Below are 22,635 nucleotides of genomic sequence, written 5' to 3'. Positions count from 1 at the left end.
GGTAGACACTTTATAGGACTGTAAACTGTTTCTGTGATAAAACCTATGAGCATACATACCTGCAATAAAGCTACTGCAACAAACACTCCAGCAACTACTATTAAGTTGTCTTGTAGCCACTTTTCAAACTGACCCACACATCCCTTAGTATATATATAACTCTGCTGCTCCAGTTCCTGTCATACAAAAAAAAAGTCCTGTGAGACAACATGCAATGACAATCATCCTAGAAGGAATCTTACAGTGATGCTGCCTGACGTGACTAAAGTAATCCAGAATACAACATACAGCTCTATATAGAGGTCAGCCATTATTACACAGGCTGCAGCAAAGACACGAGTAGCCAGTGGTAGAATATATTGGATGATATATTTTGTGTAATCCTAGACCCTGCACTGTTAGAGTATATTCACCCTGGTCAGCTATGGGCACGAAACCATGTCCTTCGTTGTTCATTGGATAACTACTGCAGATGTGCAGTAGATTTGACCCTTAGCTGCCACACCGCACCACATGTCAAAATTTGCTGTGGAACCCGCCCAGGATTTGACTTTAGCATTTTGCTAAAATCTAGTAAAATATCGACCACCTTACTGCTCCTGTAAACGCTACGGATTTTCCAATTGTAATGTAGTGTACCCATCCTGTGTAGGCAGTTTCTACAAGATTAAAGGTCATATACCAACTTTAGAAGTTATCCCACATCAACAAGCAAGGGCTCGTTCACATCTGCGCCCGGTCTCCGTTCTGCAGGTTTCCGTTTCCTGCACAAAACAGAGCAGGAAACCTGCAGGACTCTTTCATACCAATTCATTTGAATGGGTTTGAAAGGTGTCCGGCCGCATGCGCCGGTGAGCGTTTTATGCTTTTTTTTTTTTTTTTTTTTTTAAACCGGACACAGAGTCGGACATGCAGTACTCTGTGTCCGGTTTAAAAAAAAAAAGGTTTCGTGGCGGAGAGCATAAAACGCTCACCGCCGCTCACGGCCAGACCCGATCCGACAGGTTTCCGTCTTCTGCATACAGAAGACGGAAAGTTCAGAACGGAGTCTGGGCGCTAGTGTGGACCCAGCGTAAGGGATAATTTCATCATCAGGGGAGAGCGTACTCTGCTATCTCTGGCACACTGGACCAGCTAAGAGGGGGCCCTTGCTCTGCTACACATTTGTCATTTAGGGGCACTGTAGGGAAGAGCTTTACTGATCCCCCAGAAAAATCAGCTGGATGTGGCTGATCATCTAGGTGCAACATTCTCACAGGGGTTATTTCTGTTGGGACAACTCTTCACAAATCTGCAAAGACATAGTTTATAGTCAAGGCTGAACATTGTATCTTTCTGACTCTAATGCTCTAATCCAGTGCTGAGAAGACCGGATGTCATCCAAGTCTTCATGTTGCAGAACTAATAGCATCATAAGATGTTCAGTTTAGCAGAATCTAGGTTGATAGAGATGGAACAAAATTATAGCCCAGCTTATTGTAGGATAAGGGATACAGAAAACTAGACAGGTAAAAGAACAAACAATCGGCAACTCACCATTCCGGTTGTAAAACTTTTCAATTATTCTAGGGCATGAAAACAGGCCATGCAAGGAGAGAGGGCGGTGGAATAAAGAGGAGTAACAGATGTTTGGGGTATACTAAACTTCTTGACATCACATGACTGCAGCGTCACTACTTTATTATAGGGAGTGTAACAAGGGACAAGCACACACAAGAACAGAATACATTAAAATACAACTGATTAAATCACAAGAATACACAAGTAGTTGCAGTCATTTAGACCTAAAACACCTAAAGCTTCTGAGCGGATAAGCAAGGTCATCTTTATACCTGTACAGGAGGAGACTGGCAGACAGAACTCGTAGAAAAGAGGTGACTCCAGTTATTTAGTTAGTTTTATATGGTTTTCATAATAAGATATTTGCACGCTTCATATAAAAAAGGGAAGTTACTCTGCAGTCATAAATCGAGTCAATAGCGTAGTATTGTTATTTCACTGCCTCTTTTCCCATATGGATTGTTTGGTGAGAGACTTGTTTATTCTTTTACCTTTATAACTGGAAATGTTGTGTTAAGCCGAGCACCGCCGCTCCCTTAAACGCAGATCATTCCTCTCCCTCTGCTGATAAGCGGGGGACGTAGTGCAGACTCTCGTATATTAGATGCATAAAACAGTAGTGAGCAGCAGCACATCTGGTTAAAGCCACTAGGATTTATGTACTATTGTAGTGTCTTAGGAAGGGTTCACACTACTGTTGAATGGAGTCCGTTAAAAAAAAAAAAAAAAAAAAAAAAAATGGACACCTATCATAATGGACACAGACAGTAACTGATAGCTATCAGTTGCTGTCCGTTTTACGTCCATTGCCCATAGACTGAAGTGCTAAAAAAATAAATAAATAACGGACGCTTGCCATCTGTTTTTTTCTAATGGACAGAAAAGTCTTGCATGTAGGATTTTTTTTTTGTCCACTGAGGAGAGGGGAAGAAAAAAAAAAAAAAGACTTGGGTGTAAATAGACACGATAAAATCCCATTGAAATGAATGGAAATTAACAGATTTCTAACGGTTCAGCTAGTCTCCGTTGCTAAAACAATAGCTACGAACACTGCTGACGTCACCAGCAGTAGTGTGAATGCCCCCTTAACCTTCTGCTGTCACTCCTTACATGCCCCACACTTGTTAATCCTTACATTATAAGCAAAAAAGTGTGGAAACTTTTACCATTTCTTATGTTATTGTGTTACAGACATGAAGACACTATAAAGCAAGATGCAACCCTTACCAACTTTAGTCTCACGTCATATCCACATTGCGTATTAGGAACATCCTCCTGTAAGGAAGACAACATGCTTTAGAAACACATTTTCAATGCTATTAGAGCATAGGTGGTGTCTGACATGTTGGCTCAGAAAGTTTGCAATGGCTGGTGTGTATGGAATGATCAGACATAGCATTTTTTTCAGTGTTTTTGCTTTGTGTGTGGTTTTTTCTCTTTTTTTTTTTTTTTTTTTTTTTAAACACAATCACTTTTCAGTTCAGTTTCTAATTTTGCTAGCGGGATCATATATACCTGCAATCTCACAGATGATTGGCCATATAGTGGTCACTAATAAAGAAATGCATGAAATCTCATCTTTTTATAATGGAAAAGAAATGCATATAATAATCCTTTGAAGATCCTCTGAAAAAATGTACCGGTATGTTGAAGATACAAACCAAATAAAGGAACATTGGGCAAGAAACTTACCGCAGGGTCCTTAACACAGCAGGAAAATGGCACCCCACAGCGTTCTCGGCTCGGATTAGAATCTGTGCAATTGAAGTAAATGTTGAGGTTCCAGTCATTGGGTCCATGAGCACCACAGCAGGACCACTATTAAATGGGAAGAAAAAAAAGTAGTCTAAGAATAATAATTTGGGATTTTATGCCATTTTTAGAGAACCGTTCGGAATTTGCTGAGAACACATGGTGTATAGAAGATTATTGGGGGCACTGAACTAGTGTTCTGCTAATTTTTATAGGAGCCCTTCTATACAAGCAATACAGAACTGAGTGTTACATGTAGATTTTATTCCAATTCCAGATTTCAATGCAGTTCATGTGTTATTTTGAACCCCTTCAAAGCCAGTCAGCAGTCTAATTTATGCTGATGAATATCTTACATTGTTGCTTTATCCCATGTACAATACAATACTGTGTTGATACCAATAAGAATCAAGTATTACATTGCAACCACTTACATATTCCTGAGCAAAATCAATGAGGTTCTGCAGGTCTATATCATCTCGATATGCCTTTACATTGTTATTAATGAAGAAGTTGAGTTGATCTTTGATCCAGTCTTTAAATACAAAGGCCAAGATCCCTGCTGTCAGCTCAAGGAAAAAGATCAGCCCAAGGAAGACTGAGAACTGCAATAAAGAATAAAACATATGTCACAGCAGACTTCTAAGACTTGGCAACTAGACATCACAGTAGGTTACATAATCATAGTCAAATCTTCAGACTCAGAACTTATTCTAGATTACTGCAGTAAGGGAAATGTATTCCAATTCAGGCCCACGTCACATATGCATATTCAGTGCACTAAATGCAGACCATGTGTCAGCTCTATGATGCTGCAATATTACGGTCCTTTATCCTATGGGACATTAGCCCTGTAGTGTGGCAGGGACTGACAGAATCATAGATGACTATTATGTGGTCAGATGTGCCTCTGGACAGTGTTCAGTTCAGAAAATACAGCTGATGTATGTATTTACATCCATGTGGTACAGGTCTCATTTATGGTTATTTTTATATTTTTTACAATATCTGGGATGATGTTGATTGAAAGGAATTGGCCACTGAGCTATAACTCCCCCTACAGCTCTGAGCAAGCCCTGTTTGGGGCTGAACAAAGTGCATTACAGTCCATCCCCACCAGGACATGTTCAGGAACACTAAACACTTTACACAGCAATCTTGCACTTATTTTAAAGCCAAGATAATGTCTGTAGTTCACATAGATTTACTCTTTGGTTAAAGCAGTGTTGCGTATACTTGCACTTTAACCAGTGTATAAGACAACACGAGCAACTGACAGTGGAGAGAGGAGAAAATTATTTTATTATTCTCCTGTGACTTCAGATTATCCCAGGGGAGGGGGTACCATTGATTTCTGAAATGATATAACCCCACTCATTACCAATCAGAAGCAAACTTGCAATTTAACCCCTTAAATGCTGCAGTCAATGCTGAAAAATGGCACAAAAACACACACACACACACGCACACACGCACGCACACACACTTGGTTTCACCTCATCTGTAACAACCCCTAAAATAAAATAAGCATGTTATTTATTCTACATGATAAACCTTAAAATACAGATGCTAGGATTAATGCTTTCTGATCATCTAACCTCCGAAAAACAAAAAGTAATAAAAACTGATCAAGTAGTCCCACAAAATACAAGGACTCAAAGCTACATTGTAAAGAGTTATGAATGCGGAGATGCAGAAGGATAAAAGGTTAAGGCTAAAATGTGTCAAAATACAAATAAGGCAGCAGATTTAAGGGTCAGCAATATTTATCCAGAAGTTCAAAATCTACTATATATATAAAACATGGCTGTTGTGCCATAGTGAAAACAATATCCTCAGAGAGCTTGAAGCTACCCGTTGTAATGGTTGCTGGCATAGGCTCATGTCACCCGACACATCCATCATTGTGTATGCTGGTTAAAGGAAGGCCACTGATGGACATGGCAAGTTACAATAGCCTTCCTCAGTGATCAGCACAAGAAAAGGGCCCTAGGTGGTCCTAGGAGACTGCTCTCACTGAGGAGAGGTTGGTGTACATACAGCCATGTGATGAGGGAGAACTTTTAGTAAGATATTTGTAACCTGCTTATAGTCATACTACAGAGTAACTAGTATTGCCTTAAACCCCTTTAAACTACAATCTGAAGCCCCTGAAAAGATTCATTAAATTTGTAGAAAATGGAGGGGGCGATAGCTGTAATAACAATAGTAATCAGCCGTCTATTTAATAACCGGGCAGGGAGGAAACTAGTGAGTGAATGAATGAATGGGTACTGGGTGTGGTAGACATATAGCAACGCAACCATAACAGAAGGAGATCTTAGTAAACAATCATTTAACATCAATGATATGAGAAGCAACGCTACGTATTTGTAAGCTCCAGATACTTCCCATACACTACAAAGCTACCTATCATTTTAACAAATGGAGACCCCATCAATGGCCAAAAGTAACAACAGTAGCACCAAGCAGATTGTGTTCAGCTCTAGATTGGAGATATTAATGGCTCTCTCACGTCCTCTTTTCTGGGGTGCAGAACAGGGAGCAGGTGACCACCAATCTCGATATATGGGGTTGCAGTGTTCGTGCTTCTACCTACCAGACTTAAGATGACTACCAAGAAGCAGAATGATATTCAGAGGTTTTTCCACCTTCCAATGAGGCCCTTAGGCAGAAAAGGTATGAGACTATGGAAAGCCATTTAATGTATTATTATTTTACTAAAAAACGGTTTGTCATTGTGCCTAGACTATGTTCAAGGATCAAATGCTCAGTCGGGAGAAATCTGACAGACCCCAAAGTGACTCAGTGGTGTTGGCCATTATGCTAGGAATCCAACTGGCTTCTGATAGCTATGGTTATATGAATTGAGCCTTCGAATGGCTTCACAGGAATTATTTTACACCTCAAACCTGTTGCAAAATCTTTCATACATATTTTGATGTGATGTGACTCCTGATTATATAGATTTATCAGGCACATGGATACATATAACTGTAGAATTTCAATATGTTCACAGTGTGCTTCCCAACATCCCTTGCCCCCTCCTGTATGTGGTGACACTATGGATAACACATGTTCATACTAGGCTGCAATACATTATCACATACAGAGGGAAGGCAGGAGGGGCTCCATATGCCGAGTACATGAAAAGACTTTTATTCTCCAATTGTGATGGAAAAAAACAGTATGCCTGCAATGTATGCCAAATGTTTAATATATTTACAGCAGAAAGATTGAGTGGTGTGAATACATTGATATATTACCCCTCTTCCCTCCACCCCATAGCATACTGCAGAACTAAAACCCAAGTGTAACATGTTCTGTATCTCCAGCACGGTGCAGGTTTATTAGTGACTAGAGCCGTGCCAGGTAGGCAGCTTGACATCTATCCACAATAAATCTCTAAACCATATGCTTTACTGGAAATGGGCCAGCAGTAATCCGCAGTAAATGTTTACACAGAAGAGACATTTTCTTTGCTAGTTATGTGCTTGAGTCACCTAGTAATAACCCTGTTTATTGGTTCACGGACCCTAAAGAGGTTGCATGCAAGCTGCTGCTCATACTTTTAGTTTTGGAAGGAAAAACAGCACAAAAGTGTAAGCATTTCCCATAAACGTGTTTGTAATGAATAGATGTTGTACGAACAATGTCTCACTGAAAGGACATACAAATTTTAGAAGAGAGGTGTTCTCCCGTAGCGCTCCAATGCAGCCAGCGAATCCCAGCACAAACATAACAGCCCCGGTGACCATGAAGAGCCAGACAGGGTCAAAGCCGCCCAAGTCTGTGATGGATGAGATGTTGGAAAGGACACCCTGTGGACAGAACAAGAGTATCATATATTATATTTAATCTGAGGTTCAATGAGCAGAAATAAAATGTACCAAGTCATCACTGGTCAAGTTCTGAAGTGCTTACAGGAGTTGTCCACTCTCAGACCAATATTGAGAGACAAATTTTATTATTTGTATACCCTGTTTCCCAGAAAATAAGACACCCCCCCTTCACCTTCTGGATCACATACAACCGGCAGTCATGCCAGCACTCTGCTAATTGTTCCCCGCTTTGTTTGCCGATTGTTCCCCGCTCCAGCCGCTGCATAAAACATCCCCAGAAAATAAGAAAGGTCATATATTTCGTTAGCTAATTAATTATAAGAACATGTCTTATTTTCGGGGAAACAGGGTAATAAAAAGTTGTACAATTTTCCAATATACTTTCTGTATCAATTCCTCACAGTTTTCTAGATCTCGGCTTGCTGTCATTCATTCTGCTCACCTCTAGTAGATGAAACTCTGACCATGGTCATGTGATTTACGGTCCATGGTCATGTGATGAGCACACAAGTGTCACTCGTTATAGTCACAGCACAGTAATCAGATATCTGCGTGGTCACGAGCTGTGTACTTGTGTGCTAGTCACATGACCATGGACTGTAAATCACATGACCATGGTCAGACTTTTATCCACTAGAAGTAACAGACTGAATCACAACAAGCAGAGATCTAGAAAACTGTTAGGATTTGATACAGAAAGTATATTGGAAAATTGTACAACTTTTTATTATACAAACAATGACATCTGTCTCTCAATATTGGTCTGAAAGTGGCCAAGCCCTTTAAACTGTAAGATCACCTTTGACCATTGATTTGCAGTACAATCTGTGTAAACAATTTACATGCAAGGGCTACAGCTGAGAAGGCTACAAGTGCCTGCAGGTCGCTGTTGGAATCTGTCACCACTTTATGGACAGACATACGTCTAACAACTTAGCCCAGCTTCAATAATTTAGCATGACATTCATTTTCCTTAAAGAATACACCTACAATAAAAACAAAATACCAAAGCAACATTGCACTGATATTATACCATTTATTTATTTGTTAAAAAAAGATGTGAAGGTTAGAAAAACATGGCTTCCTTCCAGAAACAGCATCACACCTAGTTGTGTCTGATATTACAGCAACAATCTGATATCATACACAACACATGGACGGTAGTGATACTATTACTGGCAGCCATGTTTACCTAAACATGAACCACCCCTTTACTTATATGTCAGACTTGGAAAATGGTGTTTAAAAAATGAAAAACCTGAACATTACATTTTCAAAACGTATTACTCGGTTAATATGACTATGCTGTGACCACAGTTGCAGAAAGCGGAGAAGAGGACATTGGCTTTGATCTGTCAGACTGTGCAGACCCAGCACGAAATATGGAGTTTCTGATTCCATTATAACTTATAGCAGGATGCGAACGGATCTAGCTACATGTCATGAACAGTCTTTAACCCTTCTATTACTGGTATAATAAGTGAAAGTGTTCAGATAATACAGAAGCATCTGCCCACACGGTGGCTCAGTGGTTAGCACTGCAGCCTTGCAGCGCTGGAGTCCTGGTGTTCAAATCCCGCCAAAGGCAAAAAACCATCTGCAAGGAGTTTGTATGTTCCCCCCTTGTTTGCATGGATTTCCATCCCGTATTCCAAAAAGACATACTGACAGGGAAAAAATATACATTGTGAGCTCCATGTGGGGCTCACAATCTACATTTAAAAAAAAATAAAAAATTCATCCAAATACGTTCAGCTTTTTTTGCGTGATTGAGTAACAAACACACAAGCAACCAAACTTTCATGACAAAGGTACTGCCAATTCGGTTCATACTTATACCAAAATACCTGAAATAAAGACTCGACCACAAGTGTTTGGATTAAATCGGCCACAGCAGCCGTTTTATTGAAAATAATAAAATAATTGAAATAACAAAAACCCCACAAAATGCCCACATTCCCCTTAAATGACGCGGGAGGTCCTCGAGGCCCCAAATCCCAATATAAACCAAAATTCCCAATTCTTAGCACCGGCAAGTTACCCCCAGCCGTTCCGCACCAGCTCGGGGGCACCAAGTTAAAGTGCCTTGGTGCTATGGTCCAGTCCTCTGGCCCAAACAGGCCATCCCCTTTAATACCATTACCTGTCCCCCAACCAGGTTACCACCAAAACCTACTAATGGTTTTTGGGGAGTCCAGCCCCTACCATGGGGCCCTCCCCCCACCAATAGCATTCCCAGATACAAACCTCGAGGACTACACCCCCTCCCCCTCCCTTACAAACGTCATACCTACTAACTGCCACAATTAATTAACCCCTGCTGTGCCTCATTGCATCCCCTGCCATGCAGGCCCCCCTTTAGCTTCTTTGCCGCTTGTCCGGCCTTTCTCATTTATATTAGTATGATAGGATAAGATAGGATGCAGCCGAAAATAGCCAATACGTGCAGTGTCTAAGGGGTCAGTATCAAAACGGTCCACGAGACAAAAGGCCCAATTCTATAAAATGTAAATAAAACAGTTCTTTGTTTGACCAGGCAGGTACATCAAACTCTCTCTGGTCTCTCAGGTCTGTTTGTCAAAGTTAGATCTAAAAGCGTATAATGCATTTTATGTATTTATCGTCATCCCTACACTTTACTCACCCCACTCTATGCTCTAACCCCAGTGTAAATGCCCTATTGTTTTACTGCCCCAGACAATCCAGATCAGTTGCCCATTTGTTGCTTTGCCATATGGCATTGTTTTAGTATACTCCTTAACACTATACACGCACACATTTGGGGGAATTTATTGTAATATATGTATTTAAACTGGCTCCAATCTTAATATTCTTTCAACCCCTCACACTAATCCTTTCATAAACATGCTGCACAAAAAGGAGAACTAAAAAATCAAAAATAGTGACTTTTTGGCACCACAAAACTGGAATAAGAAACGAAACTCTCCCCACAGTGTGTGAGTTTGGCAGTACTCAGGGCGGCCATCTTTCTAGGCTGTCCATGTCCTTTTTACCTAGTAAGGATTATGTACAGAATTACAAGGATCATTTGTCATACATTACTTACACTATTCCTAGTCCTTACTTTCTACACTAGGGAAACTAGAAATGAAGGCAGAAAGTCTTCTAGGACCCGCTTGTATTTATTTTGCCAGCAGAAGGAACACTAGACGGATTTTCATCTGACCATATCATGGCATTGTAATTCAGTTTATTGTACAATCTTTTTATAACCTCAATGAGACAAAATGCCAATTTACTGATTTTTTTCTTTTTTAACTTAGACAGTTTAACCAAACTGGCTTAAAATTCTCCAGATATATAATGGTGTGTGATAGTGGATGAGAAATCTACCACATTATTAAACTGACTCGTCTAACTTTATCCCTTAACAGAAACCGCACCAAACCACAGTGAGAAATCCCACTATGTGCACATCATGCTGCTGATGGGATGATCTGGACTGAGGATCAGTTACTACGTCTACCGCTTCCAGCCTATGTTCTAGAAAACAATGAGGACGCAGTTAATTGCAGCTAATTAAATCTGTTTCTTAATCAGAGCATCCACAAGCCATGCAGGCGGCCGGGTTATTGTTAAGTGGAGAAAAACAGAAAACTAGAATAAAATATTCTATGTTAATAATTTGGATTCTGAAAAATTTATCATAGCGACCTAGGTCTTCTCCACGCTCAAGACACTTTTCTAGGAATAACTGGTAGTCCAGAATATCAAACAGCAGAGTTTACCAGCAAGCAACAAATACTGTGCCCCGTGACCAATTATTGTGTGGCAAAACCACGTTTTTCTTGATATGCATATTTTTACAGAATTTTTTTTTTTTATACAAGGGAATCATGATAAATATTTGGTTTTACCTGTAAAAACTACGTTAAATTGTGCCAAAATGCATATCGCTGTGCTACAAAACACACTAGCACTGCATGCAAACCCAGTCTAATGTGTACTGAGCGCCAAGGGCAGTCCTGTTGTTGAAAACTGTTACACCCCACTCCACTCTGGCAGGGCCAGGAGAGAGTTCAGCTTACTATCCTGTCCCTGTCTTCTGGAGAAGGGAAGGGGGCAAACCAGTTTGGAGTAACAGAGCAAAAATTTTCGAAGGAATGCCTCTTTTTGGCACAAAAAAAAAAAAAAAAAGAAAAAGGGATCTGGTATGAGTCCTCAGTCATGGACCACCGAGACCTGTAACTGGGCCTCAGCGGTCACGTGATCTCCAAGATCTGATCACAAGCCTCAGTGGTCCATGACTTCAGTAACAAGACCCAAAAGAAACAAGGGGTAGCGCCGGAGCCCAGGAGAAGTGAGTAACACTGTTTTTTTAATGGTTGCTCACCTCCCCCCGGCCTCTGAAGAGTCCCACAGTATAATAATAGAATTTTTGGTTCAGACTTGTTCAAAACTGCAGGTGGAACCTCAAGAATATTGTAATATCTGAACCAAAATACCCAACATGCACAAAATGAAATCAGTCATCCAAGTTGACATTTGGTTATTTTTCGATGAACTGCCCCGTCCTAATACGCAAGATGTTTCAATCAAATGATGCTAATAACCCCATTATTATAAATATACCACAGCCAGATAAACTGCAGGAAGAGACGTGTAGAAATGTGAACAGCAGAAAATAGAATTTACCTTCTCTGCCCATGCCCACAAGCCGATTGCCAGGAAAGCAGCGCCCAACAACTGCAAGGGAAGAGACAGAGCATTAGTCACGAGGTAGTAATGGACAAGTTACAGCCAAATTTTATATATATATATATATATATATATATATATATATATATATATATATACACACACACACACACACACACACACATATACACACATATACATACAGTATACACACACATATATTATATATATATATATATATATATATATATATATATATATATATATATATATATATATATATACATACACACACACACACACACGCACAGATATAACTATGCATATAGCAGTTTCATTTTATATTCCCCATTTCAGTATGGCCTAACAATTACAATGCTACCTTCCCAGAACTTGGAAAGGTTGGTGCCGGCTCATTCGGAGAAGAATGAATAGCATGGTAAAACCCGACCTTTACTGAACAAAAGGCCATAGTTCTCACACAGAACATTATTCAGCAATGCACAAAGAATTCACTCCCACAACACTATCACATTCTCAGGATCTTGCTTTCTTTTTTCTGCACAGTTGCCCAAGGAATACAGAGCCTGCACTGAAAGCATTGTTTGTATCATATCAGTGTGGTGCAGAAATGGTTAATCGTGGGTTTACAGCACTTATTCTGCAAACTGGTCTACTGGTTGGTATTTTCTAATGGTTTCCTATGGCGTAGGTTCACCGACAGTTTCCTTGCACCAGTCCCATCGGGCCGGGTTCATGCAGGGACACTATATGTAGCTGAGAAAGGAGTCAGGTATCACAATAAAAGGGTGAACAAAAAGCAACCAGAAGAAAGCAGGATAGCAGTAGTAATATCCGTAATATCAGGTTAGGAGACAAGCCACGTTACTAGGTCACAGCAGTGGTACCTTATGCTGTATATTGTGCTGCCCTGGTGACATATACTATGAGATGCTACACTCTAGTAGTAACCAATATGGCAGCCTATGATATACTGAGAGGAAAAAAATCTAATATTTTGTTTGTTTTAGAGCGCTTTATAATAATAGATAGAGGAATGAATTAGGCGGAGATTTTTGTCATAAACCCAAGCACCCCTCACTCACAGTATTCTTTATGATCCAGTTTATACAGCATTCCTAAGATGGAAATAGGTAAGTTTTTTAAAATGTTTTTTTCAGTTTTTTCACTCCTTTTCTATGTTTTTTGTATACATTTTATAACTAACATGGATTAAAAGTTATATTTTATACGTCCCCGGAGTGTTGCCGATCAATCTCTACTTCTTTTGCTATTCTGATTGCTTCCTGGTCCAGAACGCTGGTCGTGCACCTCGAAGAATTCACTCCACAAGCCATGGTGAGCTCCTGTTTTTCTTTTTTTATATAATAATGGGCTTGGTAGTGGCGCATTATCTAGAGTTATGAGCTCCCAGATGTATAAAATGTTATCAAAACTAATCTAAAAAAATAAATAAATTAAATTTCTAATACATAAAATATGAACTAAAACAAAAAAAATAAAAATAAGTACATTGTGATCCCTATATGGAGCTCACAATCTACATATAAAAAAAAAGGGGCAACACGGTGGCTCAGTGTTTAGCACTGCAGCCTTGCAGCGCTGGAGTCCTGGGTTCGAGTCCTGCCAGGGACAACATCTGCAAGGAGTTTGTATGTTCTCCCCGTGTTTGCATGGATTTCCTCCTATTCTACAAAGATGTACTGATAGGGAAAAAAATGTACATCGTGATCCCTATAAGGGGCTCACAATCTACTTAAAAATAAATTTAAAAAAATTAACTAACACTAAAAACAAAAACAAAGTAGCAAAAATGTGTTTAAACAAACTACATACAGAATCTATAAACTGTCAGTCACATTGGTCCCTTTCCTCAATGCAGCTCACAATCTAATCTTCTGGGTACAGATATGAGCACATTTATGGCCATACCAGTATACCTCTAGAACCATCCTATGTAATGGTTATATAATCTATCAGGGAATGTATTCTTTTTACAGCTGCCATATATCAACTTAGAAGCCACCACCACCACTCAAAAATTTGAGGGACACTTGCAACAAAGATTGAGTCTCAATGTTTACACATCATAGAGTGCTTTGTTGGTTTGCTAGCTGTCATGGGTCTACATATGAGGCCGGGAAGCGAAACTCAGTAGAGGTCCTTCTTCTGTCCATCTTGCGGCCTTGGCTCAGTAATGACATTTATGGGTTTGCAGATGGCACACATTTATCACCTGTGCAGTTTTCTCACGGACACCAGATAAGTTTGTGTACAGTGGACTATATATTGACTATAATGAGGTCCGACAGATGTCTCTTTTAAACCTGAAAGGGGAGTACAAAAAAAAAAAAAAATCTGTGTGTGCAGGACTTTTTGGCCACTGATTTCAGGTGGACACTGTGACACAAATGTGAATGTCACCTTAGGGAAATTAATCTTTTGGCTCCTCTAATATAAAGATGCCTACACAGTATACATGAGAAGAATGTATCAGCTTGTATGAGGGAGAGAAGTAACAATGTGTGTATGTGTGACACTGTACCAGGAACCTGCAACCTCATATAAAGGCTGGTTGAAGGCCAGTGTAGTAGGGACTTGGTATGTGTAGGCAGCAGGGTGTTACAGGAGATGGAGGAGGGGTACATACTATGCAGACTGTTGCAGAAAGTCAGAGCACTGGATAGTGGGAAGAGATTTCTCACGGCGATTGAGTTGGTTGCCAGAGAAACAAATGTCCTCTTGTGCTGTTCAGGCAGTAACCACAGAGACCCCGAATATCTCCTGCAAATAGGTGGGTGTAGCCTAAGGCTTGTGCACTACACCTAGAAGAACAAGTGTACAAGCGGCCAGTCCGTAGACCGGTTTGGACATGGTGTCCACTTCAGCTTTTTAGAAACTGAGCAGATTTCTAACATTTCCATAAAACTTCATACAACCCGTGAGCGGTCAGAAGAGGAACTGTCCTTTACAGCGTGATCCTTTAAGGATTTTTTATTATTATTATTATTGTGTAGGGCATCATACAGGGAACATTTTTCTAATATACTTTTAACTAATATACTTTTCTTAAAAAATTATATTTAATATTAAATAATAAATATTTTTTTTTAAAGTTTTTCCTCAACAACTCTCCAACAAAAATTGCTAAGGAGAGAGTCCATTCCAGACATAGCAGCATGTACGATACACACCGTCTATGGCTAATATGGAAGACTCCTTAGCCTGCCTCTACAGTCCCTGCTCTTTACATCTTATTACATGCTCCTTCCTAAATGTACTGAGCAATACATCGCTCTTCACCCCTCTACCCTGTTGGCTAGGTAGGAGGGACACTCTGTGGAGGGAGATAGTAGTTCAGCCCAGACAGGCACTATAGGCTAATAGAGAGAAACGAATATCCAGCTCACCCTTTAGATGTATAGGAAATAGTTCCCAGGCTGCTCGGACGTGGACGGACTTCAATCCACTAGATAAAGGCGATAAGTACGAAAGAAATCCAGCGTCTCCAGGAACTTGTTAAAATTAAATCTTTTATTTCTTCATCTTTAAAAAAAAGCTTTGACAGCATACCGAAGATGGCAAGTACTCCAACATGAAACTTATTGTTTGAGCTACGCGTTTCGGAACTGCTACGGTTCCTTCGTCATGGCATACTGAGGGCTTACATTCACAGGTGTTTTAAACTGTGATCAATTAAAAACCCCACCCCTTAAAACTATTACGTTCATGTGGAACGTCATACTTGCCATCTCTACTACAATAAACAAAATGGCTATATACCAGTATATTCCTTGTGTGTCCTTATTAGTGCATTTTTACATACTTATGATAATATCATTGGAACAAACAAAACATATGTCTAGGCATATTTTCACAACATATGACATTTATCCTTTCTATATTATTTTACTTATTGAACAGATTAAATGATTTTACCTACTCCATATGTTCTAACCTGCCTCGATGATATTCTTTTAGTCATATTCCCTAAGTAGATCACATAAAAGAGATGTCCAGTTTACTGGGAGCCGTTTCTTCTATAAGATTATACATATGACCTGTCATGTGACTAAACACATGACAGGTCTGCCATCCCCCTTGCATCACATGATCGGAGATTTAGTGCAACAGGAGGTCCTCTGATTTATATAGTTATTTTTTTAAATCTTTTATGACCTGCTCCCAGAAACTTGATCTTCACCAGGTAAGTATCTATATACAAGTATAATGGATATATTATTTTAATAAATTTAAGTTACATCAGAGCGTATATTTAACCCGTGTGGGTGTCGTGTATTCAGTGTGACTATCCAGTACGCCTCACGGGTTAATAATACCTTACGCCAATTTCCGCCCCTAATGGGTTTAGGTATTTTTTCTATGGCATAATACACAAGTGTTGAGGTATCCACTGCATGAATTTCTGAAAAATCTCGGGATACACCCAACATATTTTCTTTCTTTTTAGAGCTATCCTGAATATGCTCTGACACTCTTGTCTTGACATTACGAATGGAACACCCGACATACCTCAAATTGCATGCAGTACATTCCACTATATATATTATATGATGACTCATACAATTTAAAAATTGATTTATATGGTGCAATTTATTACCTTCCGAATTTGTAAAAGTTTGTGTTTTCTTGGCATAATTACACATATTACAGCGGGGCATTCCACACTTGTGGAAACCTTTAATTTTCAACCATGTCTCCGACTTCTTATGGTCATCACTTACGAACAAACTTGGAGATAAAATATCTCCTAACGTTCGACCTCTTTTTGCTACACATTGTACCCCTCCACTCAAAATGCTATATGTAGCCGGGTCTTGGTATAATATCGGGATATTTTGATTAAATATTTGTTTTATTTGATTGTACGGTCTACTAAAAGGTGTGGAAAAAACTACTCTGTTACAAGTTGTAATATTTTTATTTGCTCTATCCTCCAATAATGACTTTCGAGTTTTATTATCCACAATTTTAATAGCTCGGTTTAACACCCATTCAGGGTAACCCCGATTTTTTAACCTATCTACTGTAATGTCTCGTTGTTCTCTATAGCTATTTTCAGTGGAACATGTACGCCGCGTTCGAATAAGTTCTCCAATAGGGATTGACTTAATAGTATGAGCAGGATGATGGCTGTCAGCCATCAATAATGTATTCCCTGCCAACTTTTTACGATAAATGCTAGTATCAATTCTAGCCTCCTTGATATTACCAGTAAGGCTCACGTCTAAGAAAGATATATTTGTTGGGTGGTGAGAAAAAGTAAAACTAAGTCCTATTTCATTTTGATTGAAATAGGAGATTAGATGTGGTACGGACATAGACGACCCCTGCCATATCATGAGGACGTCGTCTATGTACCTCCCGTACCACACCAACTCCTTGTAGAATGGATTGGTAATAGAATAAATTTGTTTTTCTTCCCACCACCCCAGCACTAAATTCGCTATAGAAGGTGAGAAAGGCGCTCCCATGGGAGCGCCTTTAATTTGCAGATAGTATTCTGTGTCAAAAAGAAAAAAGTTATGTGTCAACAAATATGATGTCACTTCTATGATGTATTCTTTCAGTATATCGGAATATCGACTGTAATGTTCTAAATGAAAAGACAATGCTTTAATTGCGACAGTATGTGGAATATTTGAATATAGAGCCTGGATATCGCTAGTTATCCAGGAAAATTTGTCTTCCCACCTAATTTGGTCAATTGCATTTAATAACATTTTAGTATCCTGGATGTACCCTGGCATACGAGACACTAATGGCTGTAATAATAAATCAAGCCATGAACATAATTTTTCGTTTAGTGACCCAATTCCGGCCACTATAGGTCGAAAAGGGACAGGTATTTCATTTTTATGCGTCTTAGGGATTCCGTGGAAGATTGCATTAACAGGGAATTCAGGTATAAGATGTTTTGATTGTTCCCTAGAAAATATACCGCAACGTACTCCTTCGTCCACTAGTCCCATTAAAGAAGTCATAAACTCCTGAGTAGGGTCTTTTTCTAACTTACGATATGTAGTACTATCTTTTAATATTTTTAAACATCCTTCTCTATAGAATTGATTGTCCATCACTGCTATTTTTCCATCTTTGTCTGTTTTTTTTAAATACTAGTGCTTTTTGTTCTTTTAATGTTTTTAATGCCTGCTTTTCTCTATAATTTAAATTATTTCTTTGTCGTTTGTTACTATGACTAATTGTATCCCTTAGTGTCCCGAGGTCCCTCTCCATGGCAAACTGAAATTGTGCATAGGAGGGAGCCCGTGATCCCAAGGGATAAAATGCCGGATTAGTGCCCGTAACTCCTATATTATGTATAGGTTGATCATCCGGCAATGCACTCTCATCTTGTAATTGTATAAGGTTTACCATGGACATCTGTTCGTGGAACAAAAAACCTTCAAAACCATCAGTTTCAATTTGATAATATTCAGAACCTTTATAATTAATATTGTCATCATCAACATGTTGTATTTGACATACATTTTCTTTATCTTTGTTAATATCAAAAAAATGTCTCTTAACTGTAAGTAATCGGACGAATTTGTTAATGTCCATTAACGTATGGAAATAATCAAAGTCCTGACTGGGTACAAAACCCATGCCTTTGGATAGAATTCTCTCTTCATCCTGTGAAAGTTGATACGATGAAAAATTAATTATATTGGTAGAAGGAGTTTCAATATGTTCTTCTGTAGATACTACTGTCGTTGATTGGAGCGGGTTGAATACTTTATATTTCGGTTTGTGTTTCCTTCCCGCTCGTCTGGATCGTTTTTTGATGAATACTTGCCACCTTTAGGCTGGTTTCGTTTATTATGTGGAGTTGATGGAGGCGTATTTATAGCAGATGTATCCGTGTTAAAGCCTTCGCTACACGTTGATACCGACAAGTCTGAACCCAGTTCAGATGATGAAAACGATACTCTGCGTTTACTAGCATATGACATATTACGTTTTTTCAAAATAGATTTTAGATTTGTGTTGTTGTAATCTTTTTTCTTTTGATACACAAAACCTGTAGTATAGTCATTTGTATCTCTGACAAATTTCTTTTTTTATTTTCCGTAATGATTGATTCCACATTTTCTATCTTTTTCGCCACTTTAGTTTTGATAGTTGTATAATTAACATCAGATTCCAAGGTTTTAAAATGTTCATCTAATTTCGATATTTCCGCTTTGATTTCAATAAGTTTTTTCTTTTCATAGTCCACAATAAGCTGCATTAAGTCAAATGAGCACTTTGATAAAATGCTGTTCCAAGAAGTAATAAATGCATCATCATATTCATACGTAGGGAATTTTTTTAGTCTAAGTCCCCTAGGGATCATACTGTGTTCAATGTATTTCTCCAAGGTTATGCAGTCCCATAGGGTTTTGATCTCCTTAATTGTCAGTTTTTCCCAGTCATTAAACAACATTTTCAAATCTGGACTGACAACACCTTATGTCATGCCATGACGAAGGAACCGTAGCAGTTCCGAAACGCGTAGCTCAAACAATAAGTTTCATGTTGGAGTACTTGCCATCTTCGGTATGCTGTCAAAGCTTTTTTTAACTATAGGCTAATGCCTAGGGACAAACACTATACGCATCATGCTTATCATGAGGGGACCTTTCACAGCCAGTTTCACTGTATTCTGCATGCTCATACATTGTGTCACAAGGTTTTATATACCTAAACTTTCAAACAGGTTCTCTTTTTTTTTTTTTTTTTTTTTTTTTTATAATTTGTGAGGTTACTAATATATTGTAATATACTTTATTAATGGATATCGGTTCCTTTCAGTGAAATAAAACACTGCAATCCACTACTGTCCCCTGTGCATCATCTTGTCTTGTTTTTCTCTTCCAGATTAAAATATAGATGTTAGAAAAAAAAAAAAAAAAAAATTATTAATAATAATAATGTCCATGAAACCTATAAAACCCATCTAGTAAGAAAGTAACAGCTAACACATGAAATTACACAGAAAAGATCAAAAAATAAAAGTCTGCAGTAATGGTTAAATACAGCAACAAAGCAAATATTCCACAGTTCACCTCTAAACCCTGTGCTACACATTGGTCCGGCATGAAAGCGTGCTATTTGGTGCTTTGTCTCAGCGGTCGTTGTCCTTCCATAATCGTGTGCAAACACTACAGTCTTGTTCTCTTTTTCCTTAAAGCTAAAAGAATTTTCCAATAATCCTTTATCCTTTGGGGACACCGGCCCAGTTTTACTGTGGCTACAATGTGACACCGGTGTAAATTTGCCACATCCAATTTGTACTAATTTTTTTTTTTTTTTTTTTTAAACATGAGTTTAATTTCTCAAAAATTATAGATCGTGGAATAATCATTTTATTTTGAAGCTCAAGTTGGTAACTTTTCCATTCCCACCTAAAACTGTCCCCAACTCCAACGCCTATGATAAGGCAGCATTCAGTGTTTTTTTTTTACTATAGAGGTAGATCTTGCTTGCAGTTATCTCTTAATTTACATACACAGATAACAAAACTACTGCTCAAGAAACTTATTTATAGTTTATCAGGGCTCAAAAAACAAAAGTAGTATGCAGAAAGAGGGAGAGAAGAGGATGCGTGTGGCCAGGAGCAGGGACGGAGTCATCATTCCTATCTGGGAACAGGTCTGTAACCTAGACAACAAACTAGAAACACAGAGGAGAGGTATTTTATTGTATCTGGTAAACTGAACAAGATAGATAAAGCAATGTATTGGGCAAAGCGCTTCAGTCAGCTCTGAATATGATCCTTGAGATGGGGATACCGTATATGGTGTCCAGAGCAAATACAAGGCAAGAGCGCTGCCCTGCGATCATCAAGTCTCTTCATTCATGGTAACCACACGGTGGCTCAGTGGTTAGCACTGCAGCGCTGGAGTCCTGGTGTTCAAATCCCGCCAAGGGCAAAAAAAAAAAAAAAACATCTGCAAGGAGTTTGTATGTTCTCCCCGTTTTCCATCCCATATTCCAAAGACCTACTGATAGGGAAAAATGTACATTGTGAGCTCTATGTGGGACTCACAATCTACATTTAAAAAAGAAAAAAATAAGAAAAAAGTCTCTTCATTCATGATATGAGCCACAACCCTGCAGCTAAACTGAAGTCAATTGCAACTTGGTGCTACAGATGTGTGGCAGATACAACATTCCTATTCTGAAACCAGATAGGTGAGAAGTGTTGCCATTCAGCGTGACATTGAGCATTATGACCAGTACACACAATACTGCCTGTGAGCAACCACACTGTGTGTTTGGGACAACGCACAAGCTGGAAGCACAGCCTGTTACCCTTAGAAAAGGCCAGAGGAAACGGTTTAGATACAGAACATCAAAATGCTGTGTACATATTAAAGCTTTGCCAAAAACCAGCAGGCCTTTCCGCTTCCTAACACTCAACCCAGACCATGCACTCAGTTTAGAGATCAAGGGTCAGATGCACAACAGGAACACCATCATTGTGCTCCCATACACTAGCACAAGCTGCTCACTTCCAGGAAGGCTGGCTACTCCTGCCATACAGTATTAAAGGGATAGTCCCAGATAATAATGTCATCACATTAGGACTACTGGAGGGCTGAACTATTGGACCCCCACCAATCAAAAGATTAAAGGGCCCAGGGCCTTTGGATTATTTACGTACGAGCAGTTCTCTAGTCCAGCCATGGTGCTGGACATAAATCTATTTATGTGAATGTTGAGGTGTTGCAGTACACTACGTTGTACCTAGACAAGCTCCATGCTTGCTCTCCTCTGCCGCAACTGACCACAGCCTAAAGAAATTAAATTGCACTGTGGGTGCTACAGTAGCCGAAACAACTATTCAATGGCTAGCACATATGATCGGTCCCCTAAAAAGATCAGGACGCGTGCAAATAGTTGTATAGGTGCCTCAGGAAATTGACCATCAAGAGCGCAGCCTCATCTCACAAGAAAGCGCAGTACAGCATGCCTGGTCAACCCCTTTAAACTTTACCTTGGATCAATTGCAGATCCGATTAAATCCGAACCCACCTATTGATCTGAACTGACACCACTGTGTCAGACACTGGAAATGATAAGCAGTTTGGACATTCAGGAGAAAAGCAGCCATACAGTTTGTTAAGGGTTATATGCAAGTTCTCCCTCATATATGAACTTGTCATTTCTGTGTAGAGGACAAGAGGGAGGGTCTGCACAAGGTCTTTCCCAGCACCTGTAACCGACTGAGGCCCCAGGAAACAAATACCTTTGTATCTATCACTCCATAGTACAGGTGTGCTGAGAAGAAAAGACACGGAGCTCTGGAGTGATGAGATTATGAAATTGAGCCAATGGCCTGCAGCATCTCTCACCGCATGTCATGTTACACTAGTGTATGTAGACACAGAACTGACATAGCTACATCAAGGTTTGGTTTTTATGTGATCTTCAAAGTAAAAGGTTCACAGTATGGCCAGCTCCAATTGCTAATGCTGTGGCAGCATTTTCTTCCCCAATTAAGGCTGAAGCTCCACGTGTCGTAAATGGCGATTCCACACATTGCCGATTGCCACATTTCACCTATAGAGAGGCCATTCAAAAATGGCTTCAATATATGGCTCACCTAGAGCAGCATTTTTAAAAAAAATAAGGCCAAGGAATTGGAACAATGGAGAGTCCGTCTGCTAAAATTGGGGTTACCCCAGTACTCCATAGACTGTAATGGGGTTTGATGAGTCAGGTTTCCAAAAATTTTCTACTAAAACCAGTTCAGAGAAAAGTCCTTGCAGGGCTTTTCTCTCTTGATGAT

The 22,635-nt window shown here is 39.3% G+C and overlaps 1 protein-coding gene across 2 annotated transcripts in view; it reads right to left on the bottom strand.

Moving 5' to 3' along the window:
* TSPAN17 (tetraspanin 17) overlaps positions 1 to 22,635 on the bottom strand; it is a 42,589-nt gene that overhangs the window by 5,697 nt on the left and 14,257 nt on the right. For both annotated transcript variants that reach the window (XM_075274646.1, XM_075274645.1), the window contains exons 2-7: positions 11,811 to 11,861; positions 6,987 to 7,133; positions 3,747 to 3,917; positions 3,253 to 3,378; positions 2,788 to 2,835; positions 60 to 176 (exon numbers count right to left, since the gene is read on the bottom strand). In XM_075274646.1, the coding sequence (XP_075130747.1) occupies positions 60 to 176; positions 2,788 to 2,835; positions 3,253 to 3,378; positions 3,747 to 3,917; positions 6,987 to 7,133; positions 11,811 to 11,861 (660 nt within the window). The remainder of the gene's footprint in view (positions 1 to 59; positions 177 to 2,787; positions 2,836 to 3,252; positions 3,379 to 3,746; positions 3,918 to 6,986; positions 7,134 to 11,810; positions 11,862 to 22,635) is intronic.

Source organism: Leptodactylus fuscus, chromosome 5 (assembly GCF_031893055.1).
Source record: "Leptodactylus fuscus isolate aLepFus1 chromosome 5, aLepFus1.hap2, whole genome shotgun sequence".
In the NCBI taxonomy this organism is placed as follows: Eukaryota; Metazoa; Chordata; class Amphibia; order Anura; family Leptodactylidae; genus Leptodactylus; species Leptodactylus fuscus.
The sequence above is the reverse complement of the archived record's forward strand: the minus strand, read 5'-3'. Positions and strand labels throughout refer to the sequence as shown.